The sequence below is a fragment of the Rhinolophus ferrumequinum genome, chromosome 28 (assembly GCF_004115265.2).
Source record: "Rhinolophus ferrumequinum isolate MPI-CBG mRhiFer1 chromosome 28, mRhiFer1_v1.p, whole genome shotgun sequence".
Classification (NCBI taxonomy): domain Eukaryota; kingdom Metazoa; phylum Chordata; class Mammalia; order Chiroptera; family Rhinolophidae; genus Rhinolophus; species Rhinolophus ferrumequinum.
In genome coordinates, this window is record NC_046311.1 from 13,095,071 (window position 1) to 13,114,036 (window position 18,966).

General features: G+C 39.8%; 1 protein-coding gene across 1 annotated transcript in view; it reads right to left on the reverse strand.

Moving 5' to 3' along the window:
• Nucleotides 1-18,966, reverse strand: part of TARS3 (threonyl-tRNA synthetase 3) — a 31,487-nt gene that overhangs the window by 1,300 nt on the left and 11,221 nt on the right. Inside the window, exons 7-18 of the mRNA XM_033099939.1 lie at nucleotides 16,858-16,922; nucleotides 15,103-15,181; nucleotides 14,190-14,336; nucleotides 13,224-13,322; nucleotides 12,133-12,299; nucleotides 10,317-10,479; nucleotides 7,521-7,658; nucleotides 6,079-6,156; nucleotides 5,896-5,996; nucleotides 3,482-3,586; nucleotides 1,707-1,779; nucleotides 822-936 (exon numbers count right to left, since the gene is read on the reverse strand). Of these exons, the coding sequence (XP_032955830.1) occupies nucleotides 822-936; nucleotides 1,707-1,779; nucleotides 3,482-3,586; nucleotides 5,896-5,996; nucleotides 6,079-6,156; nucleotides 7,521-7,658; nucleotides 10,317-10,479; nucleotides 12,133-12,299; nucleotides 13,224-13,322; nucleotides 14,190-14,336; nucleotides 15,103-15,181; nucleotides 16,858-16,922 (1,330 nt within the window). The remainder of the gene's footprint in view (nucleotides 1-821; nucleotides 937-1,706; nucleotides 1,780-3,481; nucleotides 3,587-5,895; nucleotides 5,997-6,078; nucleotides 6,157-7,520; nucleotides 7,659-10,316; nucleotides 10,480-12,132; nucleotides 12,300-13,223; nucleotides 13,323-14,189; nucleotides 14,337-15,102; nucleotides 15,182-16,857; nucleotides 16,923-18,966) is intronic.

Here is an 18,966-nt window from a genome sequence, read left to right on the forward strand (position 1 = left end):
CCTGGTAAGAGCTGAGTTCCTCGTTCCAGATACTCATCTAATGGTTTGGCTATTTCTTAATAATTCTACCTCCCATGAACACTCCAATGCTTGTCCAAAAAATTCTGTCTTTGAAATTTCTGTCACCACAAGAAGGCTGACTTAAAGAAACATCACCGTACCTACTAGAGTCAAACACTGCTGATGACAAATGGTTGATAGGACAACTATGCATGTTTATTTTGCCTTCTACAGAATCTCCCAACTGATTGGGAGACAATATCATGCCTGCGAGTATATCAGTATCAGTTTCTCCTCATTTTCATGTTTTCAAGTCAAAATTTTAGATTCTGCATCTAATTATTTATGTGCCTCAAGGACATTTTAATTTTTTCACTTAATTCTTTTCTTTTTGAGCATCTTAAATTTGCGATCTTTTCCACTCATGAATTTTAATCCTAAAGTTTTCTAATAAACCAGAAAAGCAAAGGAGACTATTTTATATTTTAGATTCATGACATGGCTGAAACATAAGGAGTATAATTCTACTGGTGAGATGATTTTCACATTTTTTTCCACTGTTGGTTTGGGATACTAATTCTTCCTAGTATTACTATGCCACAGGGTTCATGTGAAAATTTATATGTCTTCTGCCAGCAAATAACGAAGAGTACATAGGAACGGCCCTCCAGGGACACCAGACTCTCCTTTGTGGATAAGTATTCAACAGTCAAACTGGTATAGTATAATCAATTAGTTATACCATAGTCTTCATTTTGTCTTTTGGAATTAAAGTGAAAAAAAGACAAGCATTTGGGAAAATATATACAAATTTAAGTTACCCAAAATAAAATTATATTGAGCCAGTTGCGCATTTCGTATTTTCATATTTAGTGTGCAACTATGATCTAAATCAACATCGGTCATGAATCCTTCTTCAAAAAATTCACTGGATACCTACAAGAAAAAGAAAGACATTGTTACTGCACTATCTGGAGGAGCCAGCGTCCCAGGCGACCCACAGCGTCCCTGCCTCCTAGTATTCACACCCTTGTGTCGGTCCCTCCACACTGTACTTGCTTACTTGCTTGGTCTGTGTGACCACAGAAGGGCCGGAGTGATGGCATGTCACTTCTGACCTGAGGTAAAACCTGCAGCTTCCATCTCTTTCGGATCACTCCCTCTGGGGAAACCCACTGCCATGTTGGGAGGACATTCAGGCCACCTCTGCGCAGTGTGTGTGGCGAGACCGGGAGGCCTCTGAAGATGTGAGTGAGCCTGAGGACTGCAGCCTGGGCACTGGCACCCGACTGCAGCCTCCTCAGACTCCCTGAGCCAGAACCACCCAGCCAAGCTGCTCCCTGATTCTGACCTGGAGAAACTGACATAATAAATGTCTGGTGTTTTAAGCTGCTAAGTTTTGGGGTACTTTGTGACACAGCAACAGATACTATAAGTAAGTATTCTACCCTAATAGAGCCATGTGGGAAAGAATAACTTAAAGAGATATTTTAAAACACCAATTTCCCAAACACATTAAGAAACAGCAGTTTTGATCCAGCTGTGCAGGCATGAGTGGGTGTTAACTCCCAATCACTGAAAGCACAGGTTGCTAAATGAATGTATCAGTTATGCAGTATTTTAAGGCATAAATAACCTTCCAAGTCAATGACCTTCACAGACTACACGCCAAGACTACTGTGTACTATAAGCATCTCTGATTTTACCTGAAGTGCATATTTTTCACAAGTTGGCTCCACAGGGATGACCATTACTTGACGAGGAGAAAGCCAGAAAGGCCTAAAATATATAAAACATACATATTTTCAAAATGACCATTTATTCCATGATTAAAAAAATACCCAAACATTCTTTTTAAAGTAAGAGTTTACAAAAGAGCAGAGTCAGTAGTGTGGTATGGAAATAAAAGAAACCACATGAAGAGTTAAAAGGCATGATATGTGGGATATAAAACTGAAAGCAACAAAGGAACAAGACAAACACATAAATAAACAAAAACTCACAGACACAGACAACAGTTTAGTGGTGACCAGAGGGTAAGGAAGGAGGGGAATGGTACATGAGGGTGAAGGGGGTCAAATATATGGTGATGGAAGGAGAACTGACTCTGGGTGGTGTATTACAGAATTGTACACCTGAAATCTATGTAAGTTTACTAACCATTGTCACCCCAATAAATTTTGATTTTTAAAAAAAGAGTTAAAGGCAGTAGAGAAGACAAAAGGGGAAATTGGGGATTTTGATAGGAAAGGCGGGGTAGAACAGGTTGAAGGATGAATGGAAGGGCTAAATGTCCCTGAATCATACTCGTGAAACCCACATGTCAGCTCAGTGCCCTAATCTTTTGCTAAAAAGTTACTCTTCTATGCTTAGAGGTACTGCTTGCGACAGGGCTACGGCTCAGTAAGTGTCTCTGTGGTGCTGCTGGCAGACGCGGCAGGCCCGCAGAGCGGCTGTGTCTTCTAGTGAACAGTCATTGGCCCTGGATGATGAACGGGATCCAATGTCATCAATCTGCCACAAACGAACTGGCTGTTCCCTGGGTTATGGTGTCATATGAGGGCCCAGGACCGATCACCGTGATGGCAGATTGAGTCTGCAGAAGAGGCCTAGCAGATGGGACTTGGGAGGTCCACGGTGCTGGACTCCTGCGTGTCCTCCAGTGGCCACTGACACTCACTTAGGGGGAGAAGAAAGCTGATGACAACAACAGAGCGGGTCCTCTTGTATCTCAATACTGAAACCTCCACAGGGAGCCTCTGGGTGGGCATCTCACCTTCAAAACCCTTTCTGAGCCATCATGCACACTCTTCTTCCTCAAGGGTGCTTGTCATCTATTTCCCAATCTAACTACTTCTAAGGTTCTGGCCTAGTGGCCAAAGCAATAACCAGAGCCCGTGCCAATAACTCCATCCCTTGGGCCATCTCTCCTTCCAGGCAAAGAGGCCCACGAGAGGGGTGGCTCACAACCCTGCCCTGGAGGGCACTGGCTTCCTCTTCAGCCCTAAATCGGGCTGTGCTACGGTCGCTGTCCTCTCTGGATTTGGGCCAGCATATCGTTCAGGGCCGCTCTGAGCCAGGTTTACAATCGTTTACCTTAGTTTTCCTCCTAAGTCAATGGTCGGAGGGTGGCTTATGAGGTCAACAACATGGGTTGAAGGAGGGATGGCAGTGTGGTAAGAGGTGCTCCCCTGGGAGTGCAAGCCATGTTTTCCGGACGGCGACTAGATCTGCAAAGGGCTTGAAATAGGTGAGAAGGTAACTCTACAACTCTCCTGAGTTCCCAGAAAGATAAATGATACAGGGTCATGCCACTCCGCCTCTGTTTGCTTTTTGTTTTCTGATCTGGTAGATGCAACAAGAATTTTTGTTGCTGTATGGATACTTGCAGAAGCCATCAAGTTTTTCATAATAATTTTATCTTTTAGACATGATTTTTAAGAATAATAGACATACAGCTTTTCTTTTCCGTATCACTTACCATTTTCCTCCGTAGTTTTCTGAGAGAATGGCTATCATCCTTTCCACTGACCCCAAAATGGCTCGATGAATGATCACAGGGTTCTTCTTATCATCCCCATCCTTACTAAAAAATGAAAATTCCACATTTAAGAGTTTTCTTAATATTCACTAATAACTTTATCTTTTTACCTTATATTTAAAAGATATTTTCCCAAACTATGGAAAAAAAATGCATTCCTCGTAAATCTTTAAGCATAAAATATGCTCTTTATTCAAAATAGTTTTTTTCTAATTATAATATCTTTTATAAACCAAAGGGAAATGAAATACATTATCTATGAAAAAACAAGGGAAGTCTCACCAGGACCCAGGTCTTGATTTCTATGTATCATTCTCCAATACTGTCATTATATTTTTCGGTTCTAAAAATTTTGTTTCTCATTGGAAAAATGGCTGGTTCAAAAGCTGGGTAAGGGAAAACACAAACGAGCCTGCAGCATCTTGTAGTGCCAACAGCAGTGAGCAAAGAAGTGCTAAAACTTTTTTTAAATAAAGAAAGAGAAAGGATGCGGCATGTCAAAGGGACACAAGAGCCAACACAAAAGAGCGGCCAATGGCAAAGGGTGGCACGATTTGGGCAAGGCGAACTCTAAAATGTATTTTATTATAACCCAAAGTATAAAGTAAATTTGACAAGTCTATACGGATACAAATAAATGATTGGATAAAGAAACAAATGGAGAAGAGGCTAATCTTCCTACAGAAGAATTCCAAATACTATGTGTAGATACTCCTACACCAATAACACCAGTTCCTTCCAGAAAATGGAAGATGGACCCCTTCCCAGCTCAGTTTATGAGGCCAGCATCACCCAGATACTAAAACCAGTCAAAGGCAGTACAAGAAAAGAAAACTACAGAGCAATATCCCACATGAATATACATGCGAAAGTTCTCAACAAACTATTAGGAGATTGAATCCAGCACATATAAAAACAGTGATACACCATGGGCAAGTGGGATTTATTCCAGCAATGCAAGGCTGGTTCAATATTCTAAATCAATGTCATCCACTGTACAAACAGGCTAAAGAAGAAAAGTCATGTGCTCATATCAATTGATGCAGTAAAAAAATTTGACAAAATTCAGCACCCATTCATGATTTAAAAAACGCTCAGAAAGCTAGCACTAGAGGGGAACTTCCTCAACTCGATAAACAGCATCTACAAAGACCAATGGCCAACATTGTACTTCAAGGTGAAACAACTGTTTGCTTTCCTCCTAAGATCTGGAATAAGGTAAGCACATCACTCTCATCCCTCTAGCACCGAAGTTCCAGGCAGTGCCGTAAGGCAAGAGAAGGCTACAGACAAGAGAAAAGGGGGCAAACCATCCCTATTGCAGATGGCATGATTGTCTACACAGAAGAATCCCCAAAATTGTACAAGAAAAAAAAAACACATTCCTAGAACTAGTGAGTTCAGCAAAGTCTCAGAATACAAGTTTAACATACAAAACTCAGTTGTATTTCTCAAGACTAGCAATGAACATATACATGTCAAATTAAGAATACTATTTACAATTGCCTCCCCCAAATGAAATACAAGACTTGTATTCTGAAATCTATAAAAACTGATGAAAGAAATCAAAGAAGTTAATGGATTGGAAGACTCAATATAATTAAGAAGTAAAATCATCCAAACTGATCTCTAGATTCAATGAAATCCAGTTCCCACCAGGATTATTTTGTAGATTTATTAAAAGCGAAAGAATTAGAATACCAAAATAATTCTGAAAAAGAACAAAGAATTCACATCACCTAATTTTAAGACTTGCTATAAAGCTAGAGTAATCAAAACAGGATGGTACTGACCAAGATCAGTGGAACAGAATTGAAAATCTAGAAATAGACTCACACAAATAAATCCAATTGATTTTTGATAAAGATACAAAGGCAAGTCGATGCAGAAAGAATGCTCTTTACAACAAATGATGTTAGAATAATAGGCCTCTAGATACAAACAACAAGCTCTGGCCTAAACTTCACATCTTACACAAAAATTAACTGAAAATGGACCTTAGATCTAAGTGTAAAACTTAATACTTAGAAAACTTAAGATAAAGCGTTGGAGAAATCATCATGACCTGTGCTTAGGCAAAGAGTTTGTAGACATGATACCAAAAGCATGACCATAAAGGGAAAAAAAAATGTATAAATTCAATATCACTGAAATTAAAATCTCAAGATGAAAGGGAAGGTTAATACACTTTAAAAAATGAAAAAGAAACACGCTACAGACTAGGAAAAAATATTTGCAAATCATGTATCCATCAAAGGGCTTATGTCTAGAATATATAAAGAACTCTCAAAATTCAACAGTGAGAAATAATTAGGACATCAGTACTACATTATTTATCATATTCAGTCACTCACCTAACATATGTAAGATTAAATCTAACAGGCAGTTGAAAGTCCAGCTGGATCGTAGCACACTGGTGGTATCTGCCAATAGCATCCTTTATTTTTATATCAATCTGTAAATTAAATGATGTTTGCTTAGCCAGTTTTTACTTTTCTTTAAAATTTTACTCTTTGTGAAGCATATGGTCTACTTACTTTAGGACCATAAAATGCTCCATGTCCTGGGTTCATCTTCCATGGTTTTCCAAATTCCATCAAGCTGTTCTGCAATTGCTGTATTTTTTAAAGATGAGAACATTTAAAATTTCTATTGCATTGAACATTTGATTTTTTTTGTCATCATCTCAAAACAGTAAGTTCTTATAACTCTAGTTATATTCTATTTTAGCTCAACATATATTTATTGTGCATCTTTTACAGTCAGTAAACCACTGACCAAGAACTACATAAAGATGATCAAGGCAGCACGTGCTCTCAGGAAACACACGCTTTTTATTTGGGGCAAAATGATAATTCACTAAATAGTTCCAGTGAATTCCAGGTAAGCACTTGGCAGGGCAGGGATGCTTCAGCCCTGGTGCCAATGCAGGTCCCTCTGCCCCACCCACATGTCAGCGTCTATCTCCTGGTGAGAGTTCCAAGCTCAGCTTCCCTTCTACTTAGGCCCAGAGCAGGCCACCCCCATGGGTGCACTTCACAGGCTGGGAGGCCACCCTCCTCCCTTCATTCATTTCTGAAAGAAGAGACACTGGGATGTGTTTGCAGGGAAATGAGGCCCTGCAGGTAACTAAGGGATGGAAAGAATCTGGGGGGCTCCCAGGGAATTAAAAAGCCAAACAAAGGCCAGGTTGGAGGGGAGAGCAGACAGCAGAGGTCACTGCTCCTCACTGGCCTCTGGGGACACGGGGATAGGAAAGCCCGATAGGAGCGGCCAAGGCTAAGAGCGCTCTCGTGTGTGCGAGGCATGGCAGGACGTGTGAGGGCAGCCGGAGCGGCTGCACTGCACAGGACGTGACCTTGGACCCGCCCGGACCTGTGAAGGAGAAATCAAGATGTCCTTTGTCCCCTGCTGTCCCCCCCTGGTAAACCAAGTCTCTGGCTGGCAACAGCACTTGGGGTGCATGTGCTGGGCTCCAGACACATCAGTGAGCTTGGGATGGGGTGGGCGGGGCTGTGATGTCCTTCCGGATCTTCAGGGCTCCTTGCAACTCGGGGAAGGTGGGACGCAGCAGAGTGTGCAGCGATGTCAAAGCATTTCCAAGGGGCCGGGGGTTTATAGAGGTTTCAGTGGTAGACGACAGACCAGAGCCGCTGAAGAAGGAGCCAGAGGGTTTCTTTAAAAACGTATGACAACACAAAACAAAAAACCCCTTATGACATTCATTAGTAGGGACTGGCACTGACCAGAGTATAAACGAAAACCTGATAGAAAGTTTAAAGTGTGAAACAATGTACGGTATTGTTATTATCCTTGTGAAGAAAACCGGATAACTACATTCTACAATCGACATATTTATCCCAGAAGTTCCGATTTAAAATTGGCGCTGCAAAGCACTGCATCTTCACACAAGGTGACTACAGTCACTTGGGTGGTTGGTACTCGCGAAAATGAAGGTGAGCACTTTGTTCCTACCTACCCTTTCCGCTTCATCCCACATCTCAATCTCTCCTAAGAAGTTTTCAGGCCTTGTTGACAAATTCAACTGAAAGGAGAAGCCAAATGTGGAGTAAACAGACTGCAAAAACTGCAAACACCCCTTTATTTCTTCTTCAATCTGAAAGTAGAGCAAATGAAATATTTTAAATAGAACACCAATTAAATCCATGTATGGCCTTTTTCTAAATTAAATGTTCATGTCATGGAACTAAAGCACGTTTTCATGGTGGGTACACGCAGGGATACTGGCCGTTCATCTATTCCTTACTTGGATAGTCACAGAATGCCACCAGGTGCACGGGCTGCCCAGGCTGCCCGAGGCCCCGTGCCCAGTGCAGGGTCAGGGCTACCTCACCATGAACACTGCAGCCTAGAAGGGGGAAAGGCGTCGCCTCGAGAAAGTGAGAGCCAAGCTGCAGGGGAGAACAGGGGCAGGTCCTCCGTGCAGAGGGAGGGCAGGAGCTCTCTGGGAGCAGAGCAAATACTGAGTGAAGGCCCAGAGTGCAGGGGAGCAGGCTAGGACAGGGGAGCCACAGGGAGCTCACAGAGGGGAAGGTGGCAGGTGAGTGGGCCAGAGGCAGGTGGGGCCAGAGAAAATAAAGGGCCTTCAAAGTCAGAGTAAAGTCTGCACTTTTTAGCCTGAGAGCAATGGAAACCCAATGAAGGGGTGTTTTTAGCAGACTAACCAATCTAATTTGTTCTTTTGAAGTATGAGAAATAGATTGGCGAGGTTGAAAGACAAGCCCATTTGATGGAATTTCAGGAGTGAAATGATGGTGGCCTGAACCTGAGAGAAGCCTCTGGAATGCAGAGAGTGTGATGCATTTGCAGGGTATCTATCCTTTCGTTTACTAACTGGTAGTAATTACCCATGTGCTAAGTAAGCACTGTGATGGATGCTGGCAATTCGAGAAGGAAGGAAATTACTCAGGAATTAATCATATGTTTAGGGAAAGCTATCAGTAGGGCTTGTGATTAACTGGACATGAGGAGTGAAAAGTGCAGGACACCTGGGTCCGTGGCCTGGGCAGTGGAGAGGACGCTCGTGCGGGCCCAGGACGACGAAGCAGTGTGGGAAGCAGAAGAGGGGGTTGAGTTTGGACATGGCCCTGTGAAGGAGCTTGTGATGGCCACGCAGACGCAGCCAACAGGCCCTGTCTGATTGACGGCCGGAGCTCAGAGGGAGGCCTGAAATGCAGGGGAGATGGGGCTGAGCCCAGGGCTTAACCAAAGCCAGAGTGCAGTGAGAAGGGCCCTGAAGCTGAGAGGGCGCTGGGGGGCGGAGAGAACATTTAAATGCAAATGGGATGGGGCCAGCAAAAATAGAGACCCTTAGGAGAAAGGGGACAGCCAAGGACCCGTAACTGTCACTATGGATTAGTCTGAATTTTAAAGAATTTTTATCAGTGGAATCGTACATCACATGCTCTTTGGCTTCCTTCACTGACTATAATTATTCGGAGATAAATCCGTGTTGTTGTATCAATAGCCCATTCCTTTTTATGGCTGAGTAGTTTTCCACTGTATGGACACAGCACACTTTATATATTCATCGATAACTGGGCGTTGGGGTGGTTTCTGTATCTTGGCTATTTCAAATAAAGCTGCTGTGAACACTTGTGTATGAGTTTCTATGCGCATGTGCTTTCTTTTTCTTTTGGGAAAAAAAAACAGGAGACCACTGGGTCATATGGGAGGGTGTGTTCTGCTTTTTCAAGAAACTGACAAACTGTTTTCTAGTCATCGTACCATTTTCCATCCCCACGACCAGCGTCCACATCCTCAACAGATATTATCGTCAGTCCTTTTAATTCTGACCATTCTCACAGGTGGGGAGTGGGTGCTCAGTAGGTTTTATATTTTGTATTGTTTTTCTTTTTTCTATTTCATTATTCTGACCTGTTATGATTGTTTTTCCTGCTCACTTCTAATGTAATTTGCTCTGTGTTTTTTTTAGTTTATTAGGTGGAAGCTGAGGTTACTGATTTGGAACCATTCTTCTTTTCTAATGTAGGAACATTGTGCTAGAAATGTCCCTCTAAGTGCCATTGTAACGGCATCCCAGAAATTTTGACGTGCTGTATTTCCTTTCTATTTCATTTGGTATATAACATTTTCCAATTTTCCTTTTGGTTTATTCTCTGACACTTGGGTTGTTTAGAAATGTGTCGTTTACTTTCCAAATATTTGGGGATTTTCCAGACAGCTTTCTGTTTTTTATTTCCACTTTAATTCCACTGTGGCCAGAAGATACACTTTATATGAACTGAAGCCTTTGCAACTCACTGAGGCTTGTTTTATGTATCTTGGCTATTTCAAATAAAGCTGCCAGAATATTGTCTGTCTTGGTCAATGTCCTCTGTGCACTTTCAAAGAATGTGTCTTCTGCTATTATTGGTTAGAATGTTCCATAAATGTCAATTAGGTCCTTCACATGACAATTTTAATTTGAATTAACATGAAAACTTGCAAAAAGTAAACTCTAAATTTTAGGCAATATTGAAAAACAAAAACATCCAAAGTTCTACTGAATCCCCTCAAACATTAAACTTAATGTATTTATAATAAAACTGGAAGAAGCTTGTAAGAAAAGTACATAAATTTCATGTCAAGAGATTACTGATTTATGACCCAAATTAGAGAATTACAAAATGTGAGACCTCCGCGACTGGACCAAACGTCTTATATGAGTACAGTGACTCTGAAAAACTGAGAGACATGTCTGAGGCACACACTGAGTTGGTGCCGACCACGCTCTTACTGTTTTATCCTTTACCTGCTCCACTGTGCAGAAGATGTGAGCGTCATCCTGCTGGAAGCGTCTAACTTGGGTCAAGCCACTTAAAGTGTCCGACAGTTCATTTCTATGAAGAACTCCAAAATCAGCAAATCTAATAGGCATCTCCCTCCAGGATCGTGGACGATGGGCAAACATTAGACTAGAAAAGATGCAGTCACACACAGCTTTTACTTAGCATAGAAAGATTAAGTAATTACCTAAACATTAATAAATTAGAATTAAGCCTCAAGATTTGTAAACACCTTATTCTGGTTCTCAGATCACCACTTTTAAAAAAAGTTTCTTCTCCTATGAATTACTGAAACTTGAATTTACATCACTACAGCAAAGCACTCTGAGAAAGAACTCTGCCTATTCTCTCTTCCAGCAACGCTGGTCCCTGTTCCCACTCACCCAGCGAATTTCCACTTACCGTTTACAATTCACTTCAAAGGCTACTTCTTACGTGAAGCCCTTCTGGCACTTCCCCAGACAGGCTCCCAGAATACCTGCAACATGCTTCTGTTTGGACACTGGGCTCCCTTTTTTTATAAATGACTTTCTATACATCTGTTCCAACCTCACTCTGCTCCAAGGAAATGGACTGTGTCTCAGTCACCTCTGTATTCCTAGCATCAAGCACTGTAAACACTCAGTTAATGTTCTCTGTTGAATAAATGACCTCTATTCCACAGAAAGCACTCCTGGCCCCCACATCTCATCACCAATAAGCCACTGAGAGCTTGCTTTCTTATTCTGAGGCATGAAAATACAAAATTACATTCTCTACTCTCACTCAGCCTTTCTTAAAATTATAGTTGAAACCAAGGGCTACAGCTTCAAATGGACCTTAATGGGAAAGTGAGTTAAGAAGTTGTTAACACGAGTCTGGATTAGCCTCCACCTTCTGTTTACAAAGAGAGGTGACAGAACATTTACACGCCAGTTGTCACAAAGTTAAAGGTGAGTATGTTTTGCTTACACGCAGTCATCATAAAGCCGAACTTCTTTCAGTCTTTACTGAAAAGGGCAAAGAGCTTTCTTCAATATTCACAGGTTTGTTTTAGTAGTTTCCTTCTAAGGTCAATGTACTCGAAATTAAGTATGCTGATGATACAAAACTACCATCGTTGGGACATATTTCATAAAGAATTGAGTCTGTTCACTTCCAGTTGTAAAATCTGCTTGTGCCACAATGCTGAATTTGTATACCGACTTTCTGATAATTACACTCTCTCATAGAGTCTAAGACAATACTGATTGTAATGTGTATCATTATTTTATGTAACACTAAGGAAGAAAATAACTTATTAAATAAATTGTGACAGAATGCTGGGATGCCCTCAATTTTAGATGTATCCCAATTTCAAAGATGTTGAAATGTTGGAGGAAAAGTTTCCTTGATTCCAAGATATCCAAGTAGCCCATTAATTATGACGTCACTGGTCTTGTTATAATCAATCCGAACAATACATAAGAATGAAATGTTCTGTAAATAGATATATTTGAAGTTTATTATTATTATGAAGACAAGTATAATAATTTATAAAATTTATACGTATGTCTACGAAGCATAAAAAGTTAAATGGCTTCCAGCTAACATTCCACACCTGCTAAAGATTGAACATATTTAAATAGTAAATTCATTCTCCAGAATGAAATAACTTGGTAAAGATGACTAGTAACCAACATTCTCCAAATTAAAGGAATCCCTTAATTCCAAGAAGCAAACCTGTAGTAACAGGAAAAGCTAACTGTGATGAAGGGTGCCCTGGGCTCTTCTGCAAAGATCTGCTTGACTTCCATTACTCACCAGTGCCCTGGACAATTCATGGGTTTAAGGGCAAAAGTGTCCTTCTCAATGTCAAAGGTAAACATCTTCTCTCTGTAATGCTGCCAGTGGCCCGAGGCTTCCCAGAGTTTGTTATTGTACACGTTGGGAGAGAGCACCTCCATGAAATTCTGACGGTGATATTCCTCCTTTAAGATAAATGCACTGAGAGTTACAATCGTCTCTGACAGATCACAAATCTGTGCAAAGTGATGGTGTGAGCAAGAATTTTCTAACTCGAGATTACGTCTTATATTAATTCCTGATTAATGGGCCCTGTTTTAGGTGTATTTTCTGGATCATGAAAGATGAATGTATGCTCAGTGCAATTTTCACATTAAGTATATTTATTTTATAGACTACAACAGTATATACTATATAATGTCTTAATTCTTTGAAAAATTAATTGAAATATTATATATATATATATATACTTTGTGTAATTGCGAACTCCAAAATCCTTCTACATTCTAGATAAACAGCAGGGTTTTGCTACTACTTAAGAGGTTGACTAATTTTATAACTCAGTGAGTCTGAATGCCATGTTGCATGTTAACTTGCAGTTTTGATGGTAACACTTTAATCCATAACACTTTTAAGCAATTGGTGTCTATTAGGTTATGAGCTGGCTTCTCTCCCTTCCTCCCTACCTACTAACAGCTTCCCAAATTCAATCTTTGGGAACAAGTAGAGTCTTGATTTCGATCAAAGTTCTTATTTTTATTTCAACTGCTTTTTTCTTCAAAATATCAATTTCGCGATCTTTGTTTGGTGTTCCTTAGATTCTGAACAGGATGTTCCACACTTGGGCTAATGCTTATGCTTTCCAGTGCTCTAGAAACTTATATGCATGACAGAAGCATTTCATAAAATCCAAGAATACATTTAACTTAGGAAAAATACAAATTATCTCAATGCTTTTAGTAGAAGACACAATCCATTATTTTTCGTTCAGGTTCAAAATTCTTAGTATTACCAAAATAAAATTAATGGAAATGCTTGGCCATTTTACTGAGAGAAAATAGTAAAATGTAAAATGGAGTTAAATAAGAATATTTTAAAAATTAACTTACTCGTATGAAATCCATAAGTGTGTTATAAATGAAGGCTCCTCTGGGAAGAAAAAAACAGCTTCCAGGACTCAGATCATGGAAAAAGAAAAGTTCTTGTTTCTAGAGTAAAACAATATTGCATTTCAAATTCACTGGTGTTGATTATTATTTACTGCACACACGTGATCTGCCAGGGGTAACACACCCACTCACTTGTCATTTTCACCTTCTAATAACTGACATTCCAAAGTCCCTCAATACTTGTATCTAAGTAGATGAACAGCACATGGAAAATCACAATTCATGTTCATGGTCACTTAGCTTTGAACTTAGCTTTGATTTCACCTCTGCTTTACTGTTAATTCCTCATTTGGCACCATAAAGGATGGATCCCATGAGCAGACATCGCAAAAAGATCGGAGATAGTCACTGCTGCGTGGGCGTGACGTGATGGTGGTCAGTATCATGGCTGTCACATGCTGACAGCCTGCCTCACGTGGCCACCATTGTCCAGCGTCTGCCCTCGCGTCAGCCCTGCACAGCTACCCAGCAAGAAACGTGACATGGAGTACCTACCATAAGGGAATGCTGGGCCCAACATATAACATAGCTCGTAAGTGGCAGGACTAGATTAAAACCCAGGCCTACCTGCTTTCAAAGCTCATTCTTTCCTTCTGCTCTGCTTCCCAAATACAAAGTATGTAATCAAAGTATATACAAGTTTTTAAACACATTATTTTTATATCATGATAAATATCAGAGAAGGGTATAATTTTTAAAATCTTATAAAGATTACAGGAAGAAAAGCGACTAGACGACATTGGGGTATTAGCATGAAAGAACTCGACAGTTAACTATGAGTCCCAGCAAAGTAGAAAAGAAGAGAAAAGAAGAAACGTTACTTTTCAAACATAGTTTTATGAGACATAATCATAAGCCAACAAAGGAACGCTCTCATCCCAATCGTGATCAGTGTGTGCAGCCTACCGTCCCGATTTTCCTGTGATCTCGTTTCTTGGCTTCCTCTTGGAGCTTTTCCCAGCTTTTCATCATCTTGTTATCGGGAAAGGATATCCCATGGATTCTCTGCAGTGTTTCCATTTCAGGGTTGCCCTCCCAGTATGTTGAGGAATTCTAAACATCACACATGATTTTGGTAAACATATCCAAAATTGGGTTATAAGTAAAATCAGCCTTAAATATGCATACGCTTTTCCACTAGGCATCAACGTAACTTATTGAAAGGTGACTGTTTTGTAGCGCTGGAAAGAATCTTAAGTTGGTTCTCACTAAAGCTTCCTGGCCTAAATTAATCAGTAACTATGTAAAGAGTGCACAGAGGATTCTGGGAACGAAAGCGGCAGCTGTGACCACCATGAGGGGAGCAGCAGAGGAAGAAGATGTAGGAAGTCAAGGTCACCCTTGCCGATCCATGGCTGATGGCTAAGTACAGTGCTGTCACCAAGCGCTCATGCACCTGTGAGAAAGCCAAGGCCTGAGGGCTGGGAGTGCGGTCAGCCCCAGGCCTCTGGGTTCCCAGAGCTTCTCCATCATACCTCCATGTCCCCTTTTGGTTTTTTCTTTTCTGTACATATGCTACACACAGATAAATGATTTTGCTCACATAAGAAAGCCACAGTATGCACAAAATGTCTTAAAGAATCATACGAAAAAGAAATGCATTGTAACACAGTAAGGTTCAATGATAACTAAAAGCTATACATAATGTCCTAATTACCAAAATTCTAAAAAGTTATACAATTTTTAGAAGCCCATATAACAATCAAATAATGAAGTGTTTTTTAAAATAGCCTGATGTTCAGATTACAAAAGGTATGGCTGAAATTCCTAATTATATCGCCAAATTAAAGTTTGCTATCTTAAAACAACACATCCTTACCTTGAAAATTTTTATGGTTTTAATTTTCCCAGTGTGTCTTACGTGGGGGCCTTCACAAAGGTCAACCAGTGAACCGCACCTATAGTAAAAGATTTGAGACGCACCCAGACACAGTTAGAGGATTTTGGACCATTCATTGTACACCGTGTTCTCACATGTTTTAAGTGAAGGATTTCACTTGTTTGTATGTCTTGGGCAATTTTTAATTGAGGGGCAATTTAAATTAAGTTTTACTGTAGGGCAAAGGAAAGAGGCAGTTTATCCAGTCTCAGGACCCAGTCTTCTCCTCTTTGCTCAAATTCAAAAGCGACAGAATCTTCTGAAAGAAACAGTGCAGACTGGACACCACCTTTCATTGTCCTTTCCCAAGGCTCTTAAAAACCTTCCAGTGTTGAAAAATGAAAAAGCCATTTCCCTGCTCTACACTAATTTTCAAAACAAAAAATATATAAAATTGATACAAAATGCATTAGCTTGATATCTTACCTTAAAAAGAAACTTCACCAAACCCACAGAATTGACAACGCCAAGAGTGAACTCTGGGTGGTGATGACGTGTCACTACAGGTTCATCAGTTGTAAAAAACATACCCCTCTGATGGGGGATGTTGGGTGGGGGGTTAGGCTGTGCATGTGTGGAGGGGGGATAAGGGAAATCTCTGTACCCTCCCCTGAATGTTCCTGTGAACTTAAAACTGCTCTAAAATATAAAATCTCTTCACAAGATAAATAAACGTCAAGGGTTTTTTGTTTGTTTGTTTGTTTTCAGGACCTCTGGGTTTATGGTAAAATGTGTAATTGTTTCTTGGGTTTTTTAAAACACAGCACTACCTTAGAATGCAAATCTCTGGCAAAGTTTAGCTGAGAGATGACAGTGCTACCAAAACACAGGGCCGTAGCTGGGGATTCCCTTGTCCCTGTAATGAACAAGGACCCCAAACCTTAAGCACAGGTCTTCTCTGCAAGTACAGAAACATGAACAGAGGCAAAATACTAGGAACACAGGTCAGAGGGAAAGTTACTTAACATAAACCAATTTAAGGAAAATTTAGTAAAGAAAGTAGTTGTTTCTTATCTAACTCAACCAATTTTAAATTTTTTAAAAGCTCACTGCTGAAAATATGAACAATTACTATAAATACATAAAGGGACTGGACTTTTCATCAAAATAGGATGAAGCTTTAAACATGAAATGTCATTTCTTTGAATGACTAGGCTTTATACATTGTTCTCTGTCCGAGACGGAGATTGTAAATCGACCCTCAGAGGAATGGAAGAAATGCCTAATTAGCATAATCAATATGTATCTTTAATTAGTATTCAATACTAATAAATACTCTAATCTTTAAATAATCCCATAGAAAAAAGCCATTTTTCTCCTATGAGTATGGCAAGAGGCAGAGAACCGCTAGGTGAGGAGACAGCCCATAACGGCTCCCGTTGCCACCTTAGCGAGAATGTGGGAGGATGAAACAGAAACCCTTTCCCTAATGACCCCCAAAAACGTAGCAAGCACAGTCTAACCCACAGAGAGAAAGATGCTGTTACACATCCAGAAAACAAAACTTGGCTTTCAGGACCATGGTAAACACAAATGAGAAAATAATGGCCTTTCGGTGACAACATTTCAGAATCCCTAACTAAAGTATATGTCAACTATGCAAATTCACAAATGGTCTGGCCACCCAAAGACAAACTGCTTTTACTGCCGAAGCCTTCAGGTTCACCACTGAGCAGGATTTAGAACTGACTTTACCTGTAAACTGTGGTAGTGGGCGTCATAACCTTCTCATTCAGGATGCGGCATTTAAATTTATTGTACTGCAAAGAAAAATACATTTACAAACCATTACATAAAATGTTTAAGTGGAAAAAAAACTTTCTTTTTTGGAACAAACACTGAACTGTTCAGTAGGTTCTAGGTGCTGAGACCCTGGTGATACAAAGAGCTTGCAGTCTAAGCGAGACTGTCCAGTACGGGCGGGGGCCATGAGGCCACGAGGCCACGTGGCTGCTGAGCACTTGAAATGCAACTAATCTGAAACGAGATGTGCTGTAGCTGCCAAACACTGGATTTCAGAGCCCTAATGTGAAAGAAAGGGTGTAAAATAGCTCATTAATTATTGTTTATGTTGGTGACATGTTGAAGTGATATTTTGATACTATTGGGTTAAATAAGATGTTATAAAAATTAATTTCACCTTTCTTGTACTTTCGAAATGTGGCTACCAGGAAATTTCAGATTACCTACATGGCTCAGATTTGTAGATTACATTACATTTCCATTTGGACAGCACTATTCTAGCAGATTCCAATTTTAGCTACATGAAATAAATAAAATTCTGTAGACACAGCTACATTATTGTGTATAAAAACAAAAACAAAGTTTAGAGTAAATGATCACATCGTTACATTTAAACACTCAACAGTTACTTTTCCTTTCATCACTTGTCATGGTGCCGGGAACCTTATAGCAACAACTTAGAAGAGGTAGTTGTTAGGAAAAAAATAAATAGATTTGCATGATTTAACTGTTGCATATGCATAAGTTTAAATCAAATCATCTTTCTTTACAAAGGTTTGATTGAGTTTAGTTCTCAACCCACAGAATGGGAGAGAAGCACTACAGGTCACATACCTGATACAGGATTAATATCCAGAATATATGAAGAACTATAACTCAACAACAAAAAACAAAAACCCATTTCAAAACTGGGGAAAAGGCTTGACATTTCTCCAAACAAGATATACAAATAAATGGCTGATAAACACATGAAGACATGCTCAAGATCGTCAGTTATTAGAGATGTCGATCAAAACCACAATGAGATCCGACATCACACCCAGCACCATGGCCTTTATCAAAAAACAAAACAGAAAATAACAAGCGTTGGCAAGAATGTGGAGAAATTGGAACCCTTGTGCACTGTTGGTGGGAATGGAAGATGGTGCAGCCGCTTTGGTATCCCATTTGCTCAGAAAATGAAACAGAGAATTTCTATATAATTCACAATTCCACTTCTGGGTACGTAGCCAAAATGACTGAAAGCAGCAGGGTCTCAAACAGATAGGACAAATCCTGTCTGAGTCCATTTACATGAGGTTCTAAGAGTAGTTAAATTCATAGAGACAGAGAGAGGGGAAGGGGGAATGGGAAGTTAGCGCTTAGTGGGTACAGGGATTTAGTTGGTGAAGATAAAAACTCTGGAGATAAACGGTGGTGACAGCTGCACAACAATGTGAATGTACTTAACGCCACAGAACTGGGCACTTGAAAGTAGCTAAGATGGTAAATTTTGTATTTTGAGTATTTTACCACAAAAAAAGAGTAGCTGTAACTTTTACCAAACTCAAATCTATTTGTTAATTCAAGTCCACAAAAGTAACAATATTATGCTTTCAAATTCTGTGCTTTCTCTGATATGTATAATTTAAAAAATAAAATTAAGAATATATTTAAATACACCGGTCAAAACAATACAAAGAAAAACCTAAAAGTTTTTTTTACAAAGGTTAAAATCTTTAAAAACAATTTTTTTAAAGAAAACCCCAAAGAAAAAAGGCCAGAATTTTATATGGTATTATAAATATTATTGAGTTAAGCAGACTAGTAAAAATACTCAGAATTAATCCGATTTATAAACACATATATGACAACTATTCACCTGGCCCTTTAACTACCTATGTCTGCATTAAAATGTTCAGGAACTAGTAGGGGACTAACCCATTGAGTGACCGAGTGACCGGTGACAACCAACTGTTTAGAACAACTTGGTAAGCAACATCCAATTATTTGCAAAGAAAAAAGTGTCTCTGTTATTTTTCATATTCCTAGCAGCAGGTTTTCTTAGTCTAATGAGTCTCC